Raw genomic sequence first — 22,579 nt, 5'->3', positions numbered from 1 at the left:
TAGATGATTCTAGGGTGAAGTACTGTTTTAAAAGCTGGCTATCCTAAAATCCTTTTAAACTTAGAAAATTTAGGATAACTTTGAATGAAAATTGATTTTTATTTTATATTATTTTTTTTTAAATTTTATTTGACAGAGAAGAAGAGACAGCTAGAGAAGGAATACAAGTGGAGAGTGGGAGACAGAGAAGCAGGCTTCCTGCTGAGCCAGGAACCTGATGCAGGGCTTGATCCCAGGACCCTGGATCATGACCTGAGCTGAAGACTGATGCTTAAGAACTGAGCCACTCAGGCGCTCCGAAAATTGATTTTTAAACATAGGGGTCTGTCTCTTGTTTTTACTTAGTTTTCTTTGTAGCCGCATCAAAATTAGAAGAAATTATCTTAGATGTTTTAGCAGCTTTTTTTATTTATCAGCTGAAGCAGTGTGGTACCCTTGAACTACTTTGATTTTAATTATGAAACTGGTTCTCTCTTTATTGTAATTGCTTATAGGCTCCACGTGAAAGACTTGATTGAGGCAAAGGAGTAAGAGAAATATAAGGAGTTAATCTCCCTTCGCGCCCTCCCCCCTCATGCCACTCCACCTTCCCCCATTGTCTTCCTCTTGCATTGTGCCTCAGAGTTGAACCAAAGGAGTATGTAGAATAAGTGCACATGACCTGATATAGCACATCCAGTTCCTTTTAACCTGCTATACGTGTCCAGGGGTTCCTTATTCTAAAGGATTTCTCTGTTTCCCTAGCAGCTGCAGCAGTAGCCTGGACCTGCTGTATTGGGTTTGATAGATGAAGAGGGGTTGGAAGCAGTGGTCTCTAAGTGGGGGCAGCATGGAGTAAGATCTAGAGACAAGGATGATCTTTACTCTTTTGAAGAACTGCTGGAAAACCGGCAAGCCGCAGCATGGGAAGATCAGATTCCAGATGTCATAAAGGGAAGGGCCGTGTATGTCATCTTAAAGAGTTTTGTAATTACACGGAGGACAGTTGAGACCCACTAGGGGTTTGATGTGAATAATAGGACATGAGATACGTGTTTGAAGAAGAGCATTCTGGCAGCCATGTGGAAGATAATGTGCAGGAGGGCAGGAACAGAGGTGGAGTGCTGAGAGTGAGCTTTGACAGCAGTCCACAGGTATTACAGATGCCAAGCTAGATGGACTAGTCAGGGCCCACGGTCGGCCAAAAACAGGCCTAAGTTTTCTATACGCAGGTTTGTGTGTATAGAGACTTCTGTAAATATAATAAAAATGGAATATCAAAGAGAGAGCAAAATAGGACGCTAATGAATAAAAAAGTTGAAGTCTGTGGGAAAAAAATTAAATCCCTCCTTTATCTTACGTCCAGTCAAAGGCTTGCATCGGTAGAACATGGATATCAATTTCAGAAATGTTAAACTATGAAAGACAAATATCAACATACAAAGTAAGGAAAATTAAATTGTAGTTAGATTAAAAAGGTAAACAAAAGAAACCCTATGGACAAAGGCAAAAGGTAAAGGACAGGTTGGAAGTAAAATACTTGCTGTTTCGATGCTTTTTTTTCTTCACATTTTAACATCTGAAATTGAGATGTATCTTGAAATGAAGGTCTCATTTTAGAAATAGACACATAAAGTATATGTATGAGATAATTAATATGCTTAATGTTGAAATAGCACTGAGAAGTCAGTGAGAAACATACCTCAGATATACCTCAAATAGCCTGAATAGACCATTCACTCAAGGAGAAATAGACTTGTCTAATTAATATTTGAAATGTTTTACTTAGTACTGTCAGAAATATGAATTTAGATGATAATGAAGTGGCATTTCTCACCTATGTACTGGCAGTGATTGTTTCAGAAAAATGTCCATTGTTGTAGATGGTGTGACAGAAAAATTACTTATTCGTAGTAGGTGGGAAGATAAATTGGAACAGTTGTTTTAAAGGATCAGTTGATAATACGTAGGTTTTCCTTGATGTAATCTTTGACCTATAAATTCCTCTTTTTGTGGAATACAAATAAAGTCATGCACAAGTATTTGGAGATAAAGGCATTCACTGTAGCAGCATTGTTTATATAGTAAATGCGTATATGTTAAGAAGAGGGTTGGGCATAAAGGTTCTGATACAGCTATGTCATCAGTATTCTGTGGTCATTTAAAACCATGTTAAGTGACATGAAAAAGACTTAATTTCAACATCCTGAGAAAATATGTGCACATAACTTATGGTCATCCCCATCACGTTTAAAAATGTGTGTGTAGGGACGCCTGGGTGGCTCAGTTGGTTAAGCAGCTGCCTTCGGCTCAGGTCATGATCCCAGCGTCCTGGGATCGAGTCCCACATCAGGCTCCTTGCTCTGCGGGGAGCCTGCTTCTCCCTCTGACTCTGCCTTCTACTCTGTCTGCCTGTGCTCGCTCTCGCTTGCTCTCTCTCTGACAAATAAATAAATAAAATCTTTAAAAAAAAAAAAAATGTGTGTGTAAGTCCCAAAACAGGTTGAAAGAGGAACCATTAAGGTTCTGTGATGGGATGAAGTTTTGTGTGTTCCTATATTTTCTTTATTAAGCAGGTCTTATTTTGCAGTGTGAAGTAAATTCTGGGAAAGTAGAAAGTGAGTCACTGCATTTTGCTGATGGAGCATTTTTACTTTTCTACTTTTAGACATACACTAATAATGATACCCACTAAATAAGTGTTCATGAGAAAGCTGTTGATCTATCTGCACACATTAAAAACATCATCTTAAAAAATTGCTGCTCTTGTAAAATATTTAGAGACATCCAGGTAGTCTGACATATTTTAGTATTCTAAAATGATAGAACCTAAGAAAGCATCCAGTAGAACTTGCAGGAGGTGAACTGTGCCAAGCAAGAATATTTTTCATAGAAGATAGTTGAAAGAGGAAAAATCTTGCCCTTGAAAGAAAGAGATACAAATCAGCTACGTAACTATGTGTTTATGTGTATACAAACATGTCCCCATAGTATGTTGTTGGAGTTTGTGACAAGTGACCTCACATGATGTCTACGAGGCTGTCCTAAAAATGCTTAGAAGTTTCTGTTTATACCTAAGTTTGTGTTAAATTAAAACTTGAATTTGGAATACATTGTTAAATGACCTGTTTTTACATAAAGCTTCTTGAATTTTCTAGGTGATAAAACAGGAACAAGACCAGAGTAGGTTTACAATTTAACTTTTAAAGTATTTTATTTGAAGAATTTTATTTGTTAATTTATAGGCAGGTGGTCTCATCGGAAGTAAAAGAAACTATATAGACATTTAGAAGAAAAATTCTTTGAATCAGTTTTTGTCTAAAGTAAAATAATAAACATATGCTCTGGAAAGATTTTGGAAGGTCAGATCTTTAATTTTTAATCATTAGGAAAGTTTATAACCAATTCTTTCTGGATACTTTATGCTCAGTTTTAGGTATATATACCTTTTCTATATAAACTACTATACCAGTCCCATTTATTTTCTGATGATGAAGAGGGAGAAAAGCCTCTATCTATAATATACATCAGATAGGTTTGAAGATCACTATTTTTACTAGCACTTACATTTTCTCACCTAATTTGTATTACATTAGATAAAACATTTGTAAATAAATGATCAAGTTCATGCCTCCAAAATATCTTCTGTATACTTTAGCCCTATATCATAAATGAGAAAGCTGTAGGAGACTGAGGTTTGCTTCAGGTTCTATCAAGGAAGTAGTAGCAGATCTGTGACTGAATTTTAACTCATAATTCCATTACAGCATGCCACATTTCACCTCTTCCTATTCTCATTAAATATTTATGATTCCCTTAGCTATCCCTAGGTTTTATTTTGTTGAAGAATAAATTGAAATTCTAAAAATCAAGTAAAATACAATGAGAATCTCATTATGAGAAGTTTGTAGACTTTCTTTAATGAATGCTTTAATATTTTTGAACGAAATAAAAGGTCAGTCATAGAGTTTTTGAGCCAGGGGAACTTAGTTCAATATTTAATCTCTTCTATTTTCTAATTTTTTTTCTTAAACGTTTGGTCAGATGCATTTATGTGTACTTCTGATAGGTGCCAGTCCTTTTAGAAGAGAACTCCCTGTCAGATGAATTGTTAAAGCTATTTTAAAGGTCAGGAAACAACATTTTTTTATAAAGAGATTTGAAATCAACCATAAGAGCTATAAATGGGGAATATTTGTTTTACCTCCTCCCCTTTAACACTTCCGTAGTGGAACTCAGCTGTCAGCTTTTTAGAACCTCAATGGATTTAATCTATCTGTGGCATTTTTCTCAGGGATAGTAAAGCACTGAAGGATGAAAATCTCCCTCCTGTCATCTGCCAGGATGTTGAAAACCTCTAGTAAGTGTGTCAAATGTAATTAGATATATCATGTTGAAGAATGTTAGAATCTATTTTAAGGGGAACATCTCTTCTTCCTCTTAAACATTTTAACTTGGGTGTTGGTAAAAATTTTAATATTTTTATAAACAAAGCAGAATAATGGGAATTAAAATTCTTTTATTGTCAGTCTGAAAAAAGCATGTGAACTGTGGATGAATTTTTAATATTTCCTTTTTAAAAAACTCTAGGACTCTGACCAGCCTATAGTAAATATGCTTTTTTCCTATAGGAAACCAAAGGTGTATTTTTTTGGAACTCAGTTTTATGTATCGTTTTAGGAAATTTGTGAAGGAACAGAAACAGGTACAGAAGAAATTAGTAGAATGTCTTCAAAAGCCATGCGTAAAGTACAAGAGGATATTACATCTCTGAACCAGCTTCTGTCACTGGCTGCCAGTGGATTACAGAGGAACACCCTCAGTATTGACAAGTTGAAAACAGAAACTGCTCAGGTAAAGTAATTTAAAGTATTTTTATTGTAGTGTTTTGTTTCGTTTTATTTAAGTCTTATAGGTTATAAGACTTGATACAGATGTACTGTAAGAAAACAATATAGCATGTGTGCTTTTTAAAAAAAGATTTTATTTATTTGAGAGAGAGAGAAAGAGAGCATGAGAGGGGGGAGGGTCAAAGGGAGAAGCTGACCCCTTGCTGAGCAGGGAGTGAGTTGCAGGACTCAGTCTTGGGTTTCAGGATCATGATCTGAGCCGAAGGCAGTCGCTTGACCAACTGACACCCAGGAGCCCTAGCTTGAGTACTTTTAAGTTGCTATGATACTAGTAGTCACTAGTTTGTATTGAGTTCTGATTATTTATAGGCAGTATTTTAAGCAATTTATATTAGTCCAGTTTAGTTTTCATGACAGCTCTATGAGTTAGGCCGTCTTATCTTTGTTATATAAAGAAGAATATGGGCAGAGAGGTTGTTAATAAATGGAAGAGGTTGTCAATAAGTGGAAGAGCTGATACTCTTAACTAGTTTGTTTCCTAAGAGTGCTTGCTGGCTAAATTGCTATATCATGCAAGCAAGGCAGAAAAATATGTTTTTAAAAATCTGTCATCCATTAAATAAAAACTATATTAAGCTTTTTAACTATTAAAAATTCTGTTGACTTGCCAGACTTATGTCTTAGTTATAAATGTTAATGAGGCTCATGTTTTTTGCCATTCATATGTACTTGTTTTTTCTTTCTATGGTATAATCTATGTCATTTTTTCTTCTTTGACACTCTTGCCTCCCTTGTGTAGTTTGAAGTCTTTCATCGTCTCCTCCTGGCTAGTTGTTCCGTCTCTGTGTGCCCAGCTCCCCATCTGTTTAAAGGTGGGTGTTGCGTAGTCTTCTGTGACCTTCCTGAGTGCCAGATGAATGCGTTCTTCCATAGTTCTCTGTGATATCACACAAAATACCTGTCTTTAGTCCCTCTTAGCAATTTGCTGTCCCATTGGGATGTAAGTATACCTGGTTCTTTACCTAACAACTTCAGGGATCCAGTTTTAAATTTATTCATGGGGACACCTGGGTGGCTCAGTTGGTTAAGAGGCTGCCTTCCACTCGGGTCATGATCCCAGAGTCCTGGGATTGAGTCCCACATCTGGCTCCTTGCTCAGCAGGAGGCCTGCTTCTCTTTCTGCCTCTGCCTGTGCTCACTCTCTCTGACAAAAAAAAAAAAAAAAAGAACAGAAAAAAAAAAATTATTCTTGGATAAGATAAGAGGGGCTTTACAGTTACTTAGTTTTTAGGATTTTGTAGTTGTTAACTAGGCTCTTTCCCAGCTGTGCACATTCTGCTTATGTTTCCTTGCCAAACCCTGTTCCTAGTCTGTTTCTCCATCGAAGACTGGCTGTTACGCATATGGATACCAGTGTGTGATATGCATTTGGGGAATTGAATCTTTCCCTATAGTTTTAGTCTCAAGTATTGTTTTATGATCCACTTTTTGTCACCATTTTTTTATTGAATGAAATAGTTTTAAAATGCATTTCTCATGCAATCTATTTACTTGACAAAAATCGTTTTTTCAGTGATACAATATTCCAAGTTACTTGTCAGGTCCTTGCAGGAACATTTCCTGGAGTGCGGCACAACAGTGCAGAAGGGAAATCCTTTGTCCTCTTAATAAGGTGATGAGGAAACCAGGAATGAGAAAAATATAAATAAAGAAATTCCATAGCAATGTTTTGCAAGAACTTGAAACCCACAACTTATCTTTAGTTTGTGAGGGGAAATTCATTACTTTTACAGCTAAGGGATAGCTTCCAGTTTTCAATAAATTTATCCTATACTTGATTTTTCATGAAATTTGAGATTTTAAAAAACACTATCATTGAATGAAGTCTGCAGTCCTAGACATAAGACCGCCACCCACCATACGCAGCCTCTTGAGCCTTTGCTCTGCTTTTCTGCAAGTGGCAGAGCCTCAGATGTATTGCTTCTCACTAATAAATGAATGTGTACCCTTGGCCCTGAGATTGGAAAGGAACAGTGTCACTCAGGGTCCAAGTCTGGATGCAGGAGCACATTGTGGAAGAAGACTGCTGTTTCCACTCCTGTTAAGGAGTTAAGCTATCCCTGTGAAAAGGGGGTTATGCAATCAGGATCTCAGAATAGTATTTGCAGCGTACCGTCTACTGTGCTGGTGTATTTCTGGGACTAGTATGTATCTGAATACAGGTTTTTATTGAAGTATTTTTTGAGACATGCACGAAGCCACTATTTATGCCAACATCTGTTTTAAGTTTGCTACACAGTGTGGTAGGAACTTAGTTTGAGCAGAGGTTAAAATGAGAATTACATACCACTTGTGGATTACCTCTAGGTGAGTTTGGCAATGAAGCAGTGGCTATTCTGTTGTTGGGGCACAAGCTGTCAATCATTTTTCCTTTCAAATCATCTGGGAACCCCTTAATGCTCTCTCTCTAGATGTCCTGGAGCTTCTCATCGGAGACTTGCTCTAGAAAGGAGGAAAACTGATAAAGCTCAGACAGAGATTGAGAATGAAAATGGAACCACTGTAATAGATCTTCCAGGTACTTTATCCCTCGAAACGGACTGTTCAAGGACAGGCACAGCACCTGCTTAGTGCAGCTTGATATCAGCGTCTCTGCCCCCATGGCCTGAGGAGCCTGGCCTGGACAACCCCGCCTTGGAGGAGAACACGGCCACTGACAGTATGTGCTCTTCACCTTGCTTTTGCTTTTCATCTGTTTTCAAATCAGATATTTCCTTTCTTCTCAGTACTCCCTATTACTTTCCCCCCATGGGGTGTTGTTGTTGTTGTTGTTTTTCCTCTTCAACAAATAATTTTACTGAGATATGCTTCACGTATCACATATTCACCCTTTAAGTGTACAAGTCTAACAGTTTGCCGTTTAGAAACAGAAAGCGAGTCTTACCTTGAGGCTTATCCTTCCCCCTCCCCCTCTTCTGTTGTAGTCCACAAATTCACTGGTCATCAGCAGGCTTCTTTTGTTTGTTTGTTTTGAAGCCTATTGCTTCTTGACTAAGAAATCCACAGCATCAAGAAGAACAAAAATAATACCTCAGCCTATGTGCTTATTCTGTGTCAGCACTGTGCCAGGCACTTTACATATATTAACTTATTAAATGCTTGTACCAATACTGGCTTTTTTTTAATGATGAGGAAACTTAGTCAGGGAATCATTGGTCAAAGTCTGAGAGCCACGAAATGGCTAGGTATGTATCTGACTCCCAAGGCCATGTGTCTGACTATTGCTGTCCTCTGGTAGCAGCCACTGATCTGTCTACATGATCCACCATAAACACGCAGAAAACCTCTAGTCATAGATCTTGGGCATATCTTAGTAGTTGGCCCTTTGTCTTACTTTTAAATAGGTTTATCTCTTATGAAAATTCCAATTTTTCTACAAATCCCAGTTTTCCCAGCCATGGCTATAACAATTCTTCTATCTCCTACTGCTCAGATCAAGACCCTCCTCTTCTTGCTTAATGTGGTTATTTTGTCAACCACTACGGTGATTGTATGTCACAGAGTTTGTCTTTTTTATTTCATATGTACTGCCTTGCACTGTTTACAGCTGTTTCATGGGTCAGAGTTTCTCTGATCAATTAGGACAAGATGATATTGTCTTTATATTTCTTTATCAGATCACTATGTGGTCCCTAGTGATCTGATGCATAGTAGTTATTTGTTGATTATTCACCTTTCGAAGAGGAAGTGTTTTCCTAATCTTATCTATTGGTGTTTTGGTCATTCTGGTTTTCTTATCCCGTGGTATTGCTTTGTTATGAATCATCTATTAACATAAGGTCATCACTAATGATAGACGATAACTTACTTACCTGAAGATAATCAAAATATAAAACGTTTTTCTTTCTATTTTTCTCCCTCTCATTTTTAACTTGGCAGCTATGCAACAGCCGGTTAGTTTTCCAGAAGGCAAAATTACTACAATTGAAATTCACCGGGGTGATCCTTATATTCAGCTAGGAATTAGCATTGTGGGCGGCAATTTAGCGCCACTGATCAACAGATACATTGTTATCCAGGAAGTCTGTCGGGATGCGGTGATCGCCAAAGATGGAAGACTTCTTGCTGGAGACCCAATTCTTCAGGTATCAATTTTTTAAATTATTTTGTTAACTTGCCTCTTTTTTTGCTCTTATTCATCAATTTAAAACTTAAGAAATTAGGGTACTGTGGAATCTGACTTATAAAAAGGTAAGTTTTACTGTTTTTTTTTAGTGCTAAACATATCATAATTTATCTGTAATTTCTCCGATTTCCCCCAAACTCATGGAATGTATTTTTACCGCCATCTTAAATTTGATCCCGCATGTGCCTCAGTGTGTGGCTCTCCAGGCCAGCTGGATTCCTCCTGGCTTGGTCTCCACAGTTCTCTATTTCGTGGCCACATTCACTGCTAAATTCTCTTGTCCCATTGTCTGTATCCCTAGTCCCAGGGTACCATCCTTCAGTTACCTTCGTTGTCTGATTCATCCTTCTCTACACGGATTTCTATAATCTAGAAAAGAGAGGTCACACAGCACAAGTTACTTAAAACTTACAGCATTGAATTTAAGATAGAATTCGGAAATCGTGGGGCGCCTGGGTGGCTCAGTGGGTTAAGCCGCTGCCTTCGGCTCAGGTCATGATCTCAGGGTCCTAGGATCGAGTCCCGCATCGGGCTCTCTGCTCGGCAGGGAGCCTGCTTCCTTCTCTCTCTCTCTCTGCCTGCCTCTCAGTGTACTTGTAATTTCTCTCTGTCAAATAAATAAATAAAATCTTTAAAAAAAAAAAGAATTCAGAAATCATGACCACCTCTTGTTGGCTCTCAAACGCACTCTCATCCACAAACAGCCTGACTCTGCACTAATCCTTGGTGCTACCCTCTCCCTCTTCTCTTTAAAAAGAATGAGCTACTCCAACAAATGAACTTGCTTCGGGTAAGATGATATTATGTTAGAGGGCATACTGATGAGCATGAGATGGCCATAAATCTACTGTTCATGTGAATTCTAGAGTGTATGTGAAAATTGACCTGGGTATATGACCCATGCAAGTGTATGTGGTACTTGAAGCTAAAAGACTGGATATTTAGCAGAGAAGAAATAGGCATGAATGAGAAAAGATGTCTTCTAGGAACCCAAGCTCAAGGACTCTTGCCTCCTCGATTTCACTGCTGGGTCCTTCCCCACGGTCTGTTGGTATTCACCCCTTCTCTTTTCCCTGCCATCTCTCTGGTCTGTGCCCTCACTGCTTCACGTCTAACCCAGGAGAATCAAAACCCCTGCCTCCCTACCCTGCTCTGAAATCCGGTACGACCATTGTGCGGTTAATTCACCTGTGACTCTGCTTTCCCTGGATAGATTGGACCAGAGAATCAAGTCCATACTGATTAATCTAATAGTCCAGGTCCTCTTTGAACTCTTACACAACCTGTCCCCTCAGCCTTAACCCTTGCTTTTTCTTTCAGCTGTAGCCATCGGTGTATTACTGAAACATCATAGGCATGGTGGTCAGAGCTGAGGGTATAATTAAGAGCAAAAAGCAAGCCCTGCCCTCATAGGATGTATAATGTAGCAGAAAATCCAGACATCGCAGTCTCCTTGCTTCCCTCCACGTTCCAGCCTGTCCCCATTGTGCTACAGCTTCCCCACCTTCATCCAGAAAGCCCTGCCCTGCCATTTTCACCCATTCAGACCTCTTCTCACACTAAGTGCTGAAGACATTCCTTCTCTTCACCACTGAATGCATAATTGGTCACAGAGAGTTATTCAAATGCAGTGTCTTCCTTTGGGGATGGCAGCCGCCATTAGTACTTACTGTGGGACAGGCTTCTCACAGAGCTGTGCCTGGAGTCGATACCCAGGACAAACTTGCTGAGTCAATAAAAGAGTGGATTTGGTTATGATATCCTGTTGGGAATAGCTGTCTTCTTCATTAAAACCAAACTTAGAACCTCTGGGATTTTTAGTTCTTCAAGAGAAATGTCCAGAGGGGAAGACAGACAAACTAGGCTCCAAGAGCAGCAAGGATTGACCTTTCCACTGGGGGTTCCTGGCTTTGGTTTCCACGCCCATCCGTATTCTGCCTCTTGTAGTTTGTGATTTCCACTTCGACACTTGGGCCCAAAACCCCTCCTTCGTTGCACTTGGCCTGGCTGACACAGACTGAACTTCCAGTGTTTTGTTCTTGACTAAATCCGAAGAGGCAATAGGAGAATACAGGAAGCATAACTAATCCAGCTTATGTAAAATCCAGTTTCTGATCCTACCATAGCTAGCTATTTACCGCATTCCTGTGTTTGCTGTCCTTTTATGATATTAGTAGTATTCTGGTTGCATGAGGTTGGCACAGCTCTCTGGACACCTTACTCTGTATTCCTTCTACGCCAGCTCCTAAACTGATTCTCCGTGGAGGAACTCTTGTAGCTGGTTTTGACATTTTGACACCTTTGTGGCCAAGACAAAAAGAACCAGATTGCCCTTTTTTGCAGCTTACACAGTGTTCTTTACTTTTCCACTCTGGCCTTTCTAGCTATAATTGAGTATACATTTATTTTCATCTTTTGTTCTTTGCTACCAGCAGTGTGCCAGCTTTGGATATTAAATTTTTTACATATTTTTCTTTTTACATATTTTACACATTTCATATTTTTTACATATTTTTATTTTACATATTTCTCATGCTTTTTCTAAACTTTCAAGGTAAAAACAAATGCTTTGTTCTTATTTGCATTTCTTTGAGTGTAATTGAAGTTAAGTCTGTAACCTCAGATTTACTAATGTATTTAATATATAGTTATGTTTGCTATAGGGTTTTGTTTGCTAATATATTTCATCTACAGGCTTTTTTACTGGTCTGCTTTGGAGAATTGTTTAATAACATAACTGAATCTGTATATCTCAAATAAAAAGCTAATTATCTAAATACTGGCTATAATTTGGGGAATTAAATCAAAGCTATAAATCAGCATTGTAGACATTCCAGTGCATTATTATTGTTAATGGAGGCATACATATTAATAACCCTAATAATGGCAATCTTAAATGCAGTTTAATGATTTCAAATTGATAGAAAAACTATGAGCACATAACCTGATTATTGAATTCACAATGGGTCTCTCCTCTTGTGGGCCTGACTTCTCATTGGCCTTTGGCTGGTATGCTGGAGGCAGTAAGTAAAGCCACACTACTTGCCCAAATACAGAGTAGTATTTATGGCCATTCAAAAGGAAACACTTGGAAAGAAGGCTCCTTAGTATATTTTTACTACCTGGTTATCTTCCACTTTTTGTGAGCTGCATAAAGAATACCGTGAGCCAATTTGAAAGACCTTGGAGTCCTTAAGATGGTTTATTTACTGACCAAAGGGCTAGCTAGCCTGTGTTTTTAGTTTAGCAAACTAGATGTAGTAACAGTGGGTGGCTTTGGTTTTCCCACACTGATTATGTGTGTGTGTGTGTGTGTTTTATATATATACCCACACATCCATGTTATTCTATTAAAGAACCTATTTGAAAAGGAGAACCATATACCCTCAGGGCCTTTCACAGTGCAGCATTTTGAACAGTTTGAAGAATAAAATAGTGTAAGAGAGTACATCAATATTACTATTAAAAATAAAACAAATTTCAGAACATGACTAAGAGTACGAATTTACAGTGCGATCTGAGTCGTCAGTGATATATTCCCTTTTGTTTTTTTTTAATTGATATTACTTTATTTTATTTCATTTTACTTTTAGATTTTATTTATTTATCAGAGAGAGAGAGAGGGAGAGAGAGCAAGCACAGGCAGACAGAGTGGCAGGCAGAGGCCGAGGGAGAAGCAGGCTCCCTGCCGAGAAAGGAGCCCAATGCGGGACTCGATCCCAGGATGCTGGGATCATGACCTGAGCCGAAGGCAGCTGCTTAACCAACTGAGCCACCTAGGTGTCCCATCACTTTTGGTTTTTAAGGAAAATAATTGCAGTCATGTCTTGACTGCATTGCTCCAAAAGATAATTAGCTAAAGATGTGGTAAAGTTTACTCTGTTGGTGCTATTTCTACAACATCTAGCAACAGTATTTTATTTGGTTTCTGCTTTCTCTGTGTTTCACTGGCAACCACACTTTTGTGAAGGGAAAATCTCCGATTGTAGGATATTCCACAACCCACGTCACAAAAATGGTGTGAGGCTTCATACTCGCACGTGGCTAGCGCTGGATTCCAGCCAGATGTTTGTAAAGTCATTTGTGATAGATGTGAATTTAAGACGGAAAAATAAGAACCTAGAGATAAGTGGCTTTTTAGCTGAATAACCAGAAATGATGAGTTTTGACTAACAAATCCACGTCAGGCTGGTTTTTTAGAAGCTGCCTTAAAGTTCTGTTCTTGACCCTATGTTACTCAACTTTTTCATCAAGGATCTGGATGGCAATCAAATGCACAGATGTTGCAAAATTGGGCGAAGAACAAGTTTATGTGTGAGATCTATGGCTTTTGATGCCTGAATTTTAAAAGATGTCTACAGGCCCAAATCAATAAAATTCAAGTTAGTGGTGCTCAAAACTGTCATCCCGAGATGAGTAGGAAGGGGGAAGGCTTTCCTTAAGATAGACTCACGTGAAAAAGATTGAAGGCTTTGGGTAATCACAGGCACCTAACCCAGAGCCTGTGCCACATAACGCATCCAAGAGAATGTCGATTTCCTGCTTGCTGTTGGTGCAGACAGATGAGAAGAGGAATTCTAATTGTGATAAATACTCAGAGTTGCGCCAACCTCTTCCTCTGACTGGGTGAATAACTGAAGCTGGGTGTATTTTCTTAGTCCTGTTCCTGTCCCAGGATCAGTCACTATACTCCTTTCAGGGCCATAAGGTTTAGTAAATAAATGTTCTGTGAGTACTGAGTTAAGCTTGTTGTATTAGATAGATGTTACACTTGAGTGCTAAACAGAGTGAAACTGTAATTACCTGCTTTTGTTTAAAGTAAAAATGACTGAACTGAGATCAGGTTGTGTATCTAGAATCTGTCCCTTTTCTTAGATTAAAACTCGGTGTATTTTTTCCAGGGTAGGTGTTTTTCATTTGGAAAAGCCACATCAATCCAGTAGAACTTCAGTTTCTGTTCCACTAGAACTAGTATTTTGTTGGCACTTGCCACATGCTGCTGCTGTCTCTGCATTCTCCTCCTGGTCCCGTGAAGCGGAGAGTAAACCCATCTCACCACTCAGGGGACGCACTCAGACATCCCGCTACTGGCAGGACCAGGGACTCTGATTCAGCACCCTCGCTGAAGCCTGAGATCCTAACTGCCATTCTCTACTTCGTGCTAGTCATTGTGAGTGAAGCTTAGGAACTGTGCATTTTAAAACATCTTCAGAGGGCTTTTCTTTGTAAATAATGACTGTATGTCATTTTCCAAAGTCAGTTTCTTTTGGAAATGGCGTATAAATGTTTACCAGTTGAGAGGATAAAAGATTGTCCCACCTCGGTCATAATTCTTTTCTTCTAGGTCAACAACTGTAACACCAGCAATGTGTCTCACAACTATGCCAGAGCCACCCTTTCCCAGCCCTGTTCCACACTGCACCTAAGCGTGCTGCAAGAGTGGTGCTTTGGGGGCCGGACCTACAGCCACCCCGACAGTAGCTCTCCCCGGGAAGAGGTCTTCCACGTAGTCTTTCACAAACGGGACTCTTGTGAACAACTTGGCATTAAACCCATTCAAAGGACCGGTGAACCAGGTGTTTTTTATCCTTGATCTGTTGGAAGGGGGCCTGGCTGCCCAGGATGGAAGGCTGAGCAGCAATGACCGAGTGCTCGCCATCAATGGACACGACCTGAAGCTCGGAACCCCTGAGCTTGCCGCCCAGATCATTCAGGTACACGCAGATATTCATTCCACGTGCTCAGCCTTTATGCCGATGTTTTCGTAACATGAGAACCTGAGGGATATTTGATATTTCCTGGGGGAAATCAAACAGGGCTCCCCAAATCCTTCAAAATGCACAAGAAATGATTTTATCATTACAGATAAAATCCTGTCTGGAAAACTGTATCCCTGTGAACATTTAGCCTTGCTCTTTATAGAGTGAAGGCTCTATATTTTCACATGGGTTTTTCATTTGCTCCATGGGCTCCACCTAAACCCACACATAAAAAACACATTTATGTCCACATTTAACAGGTGAGACAAGCAAAGCTTGAAGGAGCTGTGGTTCCAAAGTTGTGACTTCCCTGCTCTTGTAACGTTCACTCTCCGCTTCACCTCCATACAAGTGGGGAAAATCAATTTTTATTGAGAAGAACTCATTATCTCTGTAGTGCCCTTTTATAAAGCATTCAGAGCATTTCAAACACATCATAACTTGCGTTCTTACAGTATCCCTGTGAAGTAAAGATGGTTATTATTAGAGAAAAAAATATTTTTCAATAAGAGCATTAAAATAGGTAAAGTAGAGGGGCACCTGGGTGGCTCAGTCATTAAGCATCTGCCTTCGGTCAGGCATGATCCCAGGGTGCTGGCATCCAGTTTCACATCGGGGCTCTCTGCTCAGCCAGGAATCTGCTTCTCCCTCTCCCACTCCCTCTGCTTGTGTTCCTTCTCTTACTCTCTGTCAAATAAATAAATAAATACATAATAAATAAAATCTTTAAAAAAAGAAAACAGCTTTAAATTTTTTTTTTAAAAATACGATAGAAAACATAGAAAATAATCAAGGCCAGACCTTCTGATTCTATAACCTACCAAGGCATTTAATGATATGGGTATCTCCTCCAATGATAGGGGTAAAACAAAGATGTGTATGGTGTTTTATTTTGTTTTGTTTTGTTTTGTTTTAAGTAAGCAGAAGAAAACACTCTGACATAGAGGAAACCAAGCAGTAACATAATCGAGCATCAGGAATTAAAGTAGGTTGATAGTCACTGGGAAATGTGTATAGTAAACAGAATTAACAATGAAGATTTAAGTACTGTGTAAGAAAACCCAAATTTAAATCCCATTTCATTACTCCTTTTCACAAATGTTTGGTTCATTATAACTATGGGAACACACACACCCGGTAGCCATCTTGCATTAGGAGGGAGATTCAGGCGTTGGTCTCTTGTCCCAGACTTGAGGTTTAAAAAAATGGGATACAGATACTTATATATGATACCAAATATAATATATTGCTCAAGTTGTTTCTTTGTGAAAAACATCTTAATGTTTTGGATTCTGAGAACAACATGTATTCCATGTCTGAAAAGGAGACTAAGGAAGGCAAAATACAGAAAATGAAGAAGGAAGTCCAAATCACTGTCAGCCTAAAGTCCATAAGATAGTGACATTAAAGTTTTGAAGAACATCATTACAAAATTTTTCTGTATGTGCCACCCTTTCTTTACGTCAGCTGTATGCTGTGGACTTCTTACCCTGAAAATAGATGCACCATGATATAGCTGTATAGTAGGCGTGTTGTGCTAAAACTTACGTGAACACTCCCCTGTCAACAGACTTTAATGTTTTGTTTTCAAGTTTAAGACATTTTGCTTAACTTCCCTCTAGAAAGATCATACCAGTATATACTCCCAGCAAAAGGGCATGCCACTATTTTATGAAATACAGGTATTGTCATTTAGGCATCCTGCATTTTTAAAAATCTTGACTTTACAGGCATCCTGCATTTTTAAAAATCTTGACTTTACCAGAATTTTTCTGTTGTGCTTGAAACCATGAAGTGTTAGATAGGCAGTTGGCCTAACCCAAATGTTGGCCCATCGTTTAAAGCTTATATGTCCACTTCCATCACACACCCAGAATTTTGTCTTTTAAGAAATCAAAAAAGATCAGGGATTTGTTTGTTAATAGGTTTGCATGAGCAGGGGTCTTCCCATAAAGCTAAATTACTGGTTATAGAGTATTTGGTAGTGGTGAGGGTTAGGCAGTAAAGCAAACAATTCTTAATATTGAAATGAGATCACAGGGGTTTCTCACCCTTCACACCGTGTGATCTAATACTCGGAAGTGTCAGAATCTCAAATATCTGGATTGTAAGTGTTCTATTTGGAATTTACCTGTTAGATCAAATTCCCAGCCTCTGGCCACATGAGAAGTGTTATTCTTTCAGTTATTTGGAGAATTGTCTGAAACTAGTTTAATGAAATACTTGAATAAGTAAGTGACTTTAACAGGGCCTTAAAATTGGTTATCACTAAGGCACCTGGGTGGCTCCGTGGTTCAGCATCTGCCTTCAGCTCAGATCCTACATCGGGCTCTCTGCTCTGCGGGGAGTCGGCTTCTCCCTCTTCCTTTGCCCCTCCACCTTGCTCTCTCGCTTTTGCTCTCAAAAAAATAAATAAAATCATTTTTTTAAAATTATGGTTTTCACTCCTTTTCCAACTTGAGAACTGAAACTGGAGTGCTTTCTTAACATTACTGACTGCAGTCATGGGGGAGGGTTCTACTTTCCACCACAGCTTCTTGAAAGCAGGCTGTCAAATTTTCCCATAGCAATGATAGTAAACTTGGAAAGTTGTAGTCATGACCAAGAATCAGCATCAAGTAGACCAGGCCTGTATGTTAAAAGCAAAGATAAAATAGCTTTAAAAAGTATAATAAATGTGAATCTGTGTTTCAGATCTAGATCTATAAATACAGATAATGGACCTCTAAATTTAACGTGGTTGTCATCACCTCTAAAATTACATTTATGTGTGAGTGCACATATGGAATATATACGCACACAATTTGTAATGTATATAAATACTAATCCTGTTTTACAGGACCTTTGTTATCATTCTTTTCAGGACTGTTTAAGCTGATCCCTATTTTCGATTTGAAGCTGTAGTGTGTGGAAACAGAGCTACACGTAGTTTCATTGATTATCACTCTCAAAGTAGCCATCTTGGAATTTATTTCAGAAATCACAAAGGATTGTAATCCAGTTTAGAATCCGTTCGTCCTTTTATCTTCTTTGCTCTCTTTCTCTCAGTGCCAAGGACAGTTTTGCAGGGGAGGGAAGTATAAAAAGACAATTACCCTTCAAGAAATCATGGGGAGATCAGAACCCAGTCTTTGCTTTGGTTATATCCTTGGTATTTCCAGGATTTGGTTTGCATGAGCAGGATTAGGGAAGGTTTACCCAAGAGGTCTGTGTGTGGCTCTTTTACCTGCAGAAGTTTTAAAGTATTAGCTCCTGAAATGAACTCCCTCGTCTGCCCCACCCCCAGCAGGGGCCTTCAGTCCCCACTCAGGTGAGGCTCTGATACAGCAATGATAAGTGCATTGACAATGACCCTCCGTATAATTTTTTTAAGTGAGAAGCATCATTAATGGCTGGTGATTATATATGTGTGTTTTCTCCAGGCTAGTGGCGACAGGGTGGATTTAACAATTGCTAGGCCGGGGAAATCCCAGCCTGGTAACCCTGTCCAGGACGCAGGAGCTCTGGGTAGCAGCCAGCACCATGCACAGCCGCTGTACCACAACAGACCCAGCTCATACAAGGTGAGGCCTCGAGTTTGCATGTTTTCATTCATCTGCCCTCAGGGAATCCTTGTGACAAACTGGTAAGATTTAAATGAGGGCTATTCCTCTGTTGGAAAAGGTGAACACAGGTGTTTGGGGGTGTGGAATGTGTGTTTGGCTACCTTGAGAGTCCCTGTACAGTCTGTTCCTCAGCCAGTAGGGGTGGTTTCTTAGTAAGAAGGTCCCTCTGCCAGATTGATGAGTAGTGTTTGATCTTCTAGAAAGACTTCTTTGTTTGGTCCTGCTTGAAAGTGGGATTTATCTTGGTTTGCTCATTCAGTTGTAACAGGAGGTTATGTAACTGAAAAAAAGGCAATGACCAACAAGTCCATACTTAGCGGTTGGGCAGGTTGCCTACAACAACAGAATTCTCTATGTGAATATGAAGCATAAATCATACTTTCTGATAGGTACATGCAAAACACATAAAGCATTTCTTTTTATGTTACAGTTCATAGGAATACTACCCTAGATCATTTTAAATTCCCATATGTTGAGCTTTTTGCTGCATCTTTCATATATCAGTGCTTTGATAATATATTCCTAGGTCATTTATCTGTGTCAAAAATTCTGATGCTGTCTCACTTTGGATGCAGAAATCAGTAGAAGTCAAAAAACAGTGGCACTTTACTATGTTCTCAGTGTTATTTACTTCATTTGATCTTTCATTTGAACTCAACTTCTAGTAGGCCAGAATTTTTACAATGATGCTATTTACCAACTGTGTGAAAATCACACATCGGAAACTTCCTATAGTTTTTTTGTTTGTTTGTTTGTTTTTACTTCCTATAGTTTTTAAGTAGACCAGTAAATAAGTTTTAATTTAGCAAAGCAATTTAATTTTACTTAAGGAGAATGACTTGAGAAACACATGTTTAGCTTAAAGTGGCTTCTTAATGTAAGTACAATTTGAGAGAATAACTCTGTAAGGTCACAGGAGCCCAAGAAAGCATCATTTAAAGGCACAAGTATTTTTGGCCGATCAGGTTTATCTGGTTTTCTGAGCTGACGTATAGACTTGTCACTGGTCTTTGTTCAGCTAAAACTATAAGAAATTATAAGCACAAACTTCATCTTATTTTTGAACAGAAAACGAAATGTGTGAAGGGAACCTATAATTTGGCTTTCACAATGATGACTACAAAAAGCAGTTATTGTTTCGAAAAGGAATTTGAATAGGAGTTGTTCATATCGCTGGTCCTTGCTTTACAAGTTACATATATCTACATATTCCTAAAGAATCATAATTAAGGCAAAAGTTGGTAACTGAATCCATGAATTCTACAGAAAGTGGAAATATGGGTGCTCAAAGACAAAGCTACAAATTTAAGACTGTTTTAAGAACTACTTAACCGTTTCAGCGTTCATATAGAGGAGGATTTATGTCCTTTTGTTTGTTTTGGGCACATATACTTTTCTTTTTACTAGTTCCTCTTCCTTATTTTTAAGTGGTGGTGTTTTAAATAGCAATGCTGAATTCTTACTTTAGGTGCTCTGTAAACCTGCTTGTTAGAACAGCCACATGAAATGTAATTTTAAGCATTAATTTAGCAATTTACCATTAACAAACAGCATTAGTGATGTCAAATCCTACTTTAAAAAAATAAAGGTCTCCTAGGGAAAACAAATACAAATTCATCAAAACAACCTGTTCAGAGGATAATCATTGTTAAAAATTAAAGCACACATTACTATATTACTAAGCCCCTGCGTAGCCCCTGCTTGGAAACATTCATCCAGTGTTAAGCCCTTAGAAGTTTCCATGAAGAATACCAAGAGTAATCCCTGAAGTTTGGCTAAAATGCATACATCTCAGCCATATGGAGGAATAAAACAACCACCTCTAATTGACTCGATACCTGAAAGACACGAGCGTTGAAGTCAATGTGCTCCCAGTTGAGTTTACCTGGATTGTCTTCATAATAACTTGGGTCTTGCCCAGTTTTGAAGGATGCGAACATAGATGTCATATGCTATGATACCACCTGTGGACGTTTACAGGTTTTCTATGAGGTCAAAATTCTAGGAACTCTAGGCTATTTAAGTAGTGCCCTCAAGAAAATTTCAGAGTGTTGGTTTCAGGAGCAGAGAAGAGCAGACACCCCTGCCGGTGCAGGGCTTGACTGACACGTCGTACCTGTCCGCTCTGAAGCAGTGCCACTAAAGGAAATGTTACAGTTCTAGCAAAAGAATTCATCTAGTTCTGCTGTTGATATTGTTAGTCGTGGTAATAGTTATCTTGTTACCTACACTATGCTGTTACAGTATATGTATTAAGGAACCTTTTGAGATAGGAGCTTCCATTATTACACTTAATGGGATAGCACCCTTGTAGTGTGGATGCATATAGCATCATGCTGTATGAACATACACAACTACATATGAATACATGTTTATGTATATACACTATGTGTGTGTATGTGTATTTTTTTTAAACTTGAATCACCTCAAATCCCAGTGTGATCATGCGTAGCTATATAATTTGGAGCAAATTACATGAACTTTCCTTTTTTTTTTTTTTAAAGATTTTATTTATTTATTTGACAGACAGAGATCACAAGTAGGCAGAGAGGCAGGCAGAGAGAGAGGAGGAAGCAGGCCCCCCGCTGAGCAGAGAGCCTGATGCGGGGCTCAGTCTCAGGACTCTGAGATCATGACCTGAGCCGAAGGCAGCGGCTTAACCCACTGAGCCACCCAGGCGCCCCTACATGACCTTTCTAATAAGGCTATTCCCTTGTTTATAAAATGGGGCCAACCATAGGATTTACACTCCGGACCATTGTAATGAAATGTAATGAAACCATGAAAATGAAATAATACATGTGAAGCCATTTGCTTTACACATAGTAAATCTTCAATAAATGTTAGTTACTATTGCTATTTTAATATTAATATTGCATAGGTACCCATTGTTTTTTATAGCATTCTAATTTAAAAAAAGGTGATGTTTTAAATTTTCCTTTTCTTCTAGGAGTGTCCCCATAAATAGAAACAATCAATATCGGTAAAAATTGCTTTTTCCTGAGAACACAGTTTGTTGGAAAATTGTTCTCTTCCTTAACTTTTTCAAAAATTCAGTTATTTCATATCCTTATAGCTTTCCGTGAAGGTTGTGAAGATGAGTTTGCACCCATTTCATGACCGAGCATTCTCATGAGTAAGAAACAGAAGATAGATCTATAGCTTTTTTCTGGCAGTTAACAAAATCCGCACTTTACTTTTGTACTATTCTGTCACCATTTCTCTCAAAGAATAGAGGAGAGAGAGAGAAATAAAATTAATTAGCTTGTCTTCAGAATCTTAGAACTCAAGTGCATTATTGACCTTTGTAGAATTGGCCCTATTTTGACTTCCATATGTCAACAGTCCTGAGTTTTTTCTGTTCCATACATAGTCATATGAAAATACAGCCGTCCAAAGTCTGACATTGTGATCCCCAGTATTCGGTGTCATGTTTGTACCATGAGGAACTGTGTATTATTTCTACAGTAACTGATTTTAACAGTGACTTTATCATTGCCATGGTATTTTTTCCTTCAGTTTCCTTACTTTACTTCAGCTATGTATTATTTATTTTGCAATGAATTTTCTTCTCCTGTGTTAGGATCTTACCCAGTGTGTTACATGCCAAGAAAAACACATTACTGTAAAGAAGGAACCACCTGAGTCCCTGGGAATGACAGTGGCATGGGACAGAGGAAGCAAGAGTGGTAACCTGCCCATCCTTGTAACCAGTGTGCCAGCTCATGGCTGTCTGGCACGTGATGGCCGCATAAAAAGAGGTAAGATAGGGAGGGCTGGGAACAGTGAAACTCCTCCCATCTTCTCCCTGCATGCAACTCATGTTTGAAAAGGTAACAAATATTCCCCAAATTTTCCATTAAATATGATTTTTTAAAAATCTAAAGTGTCCCTTCCATATATAAGTGTAAAACCTCTCTCTAAGGTTAGAAAAATGCCTAATGGGAAGGGAAATTGCTGCAGTTTGATGATGTTTCCGTTCATTTTTTTTTTTAAGAATTTATTTATTTATCTGACAGACAGAGATTATAAGTAGGCAGAGAGGCAGGCGGGGGGTGGGTGGGGGGAAGCAGGCTTCCGGCTGAGCAGAGCGCGATGCGGGCTCAATCATAGGACCTGGGATCATGACCTGAGCTGCAGGCAGAGGCTTTAACCCACTGAGCCACCCAGGCGCCCTTTCCGTTATTTTCTAATGTTTAT

General features: G+C 38.8%; 1 protein-coding gene across 1 annotated transcript; it reads left to right on the top strand.

Moving 5' to 3' along the window:
- The first annotated feature begins 7,161 nt into the window (after positions 1–7,161).
- LOC131813640 (ligand of Numb protein X 2-like) lies at positions 7,162–22,208 on the top strand. The gene is given in 7 exon segments (XM_059143999.1): positions 7,162–7,196; positions 7,301–7,548; positions 8,769–8,974; positions 14,360–14,596; positions 14,598–14,729; positions 18,197–18,337; positions 21,963–22,208. Coding segments are annotated over 7 exon segments (1,245 nt in total).
- The last annotated feature ends 371 nt before the right edge of the window (positions 22,209–22,579 follow it).

This window comes from Mustela lutreola, chromosome 13 (assembly GCF_030435805.1).
Source record: "Mustela lutreola isolate mMusLut2 chromosome 13, mMusLut2.pri, whole genome shotgun sequence".
NCBI classification, from domain to species: Eukaryota; Metazoa; Chordata; class Mammalia; order Carnivora; family Mustelidae; genus Mustela; species Mustela lutreola.
The sequence above is the reverse complement of the archived record's forward strand: the minus strand, read 5'-3'. Positions and strand labels throughout refer to the sequence as shown.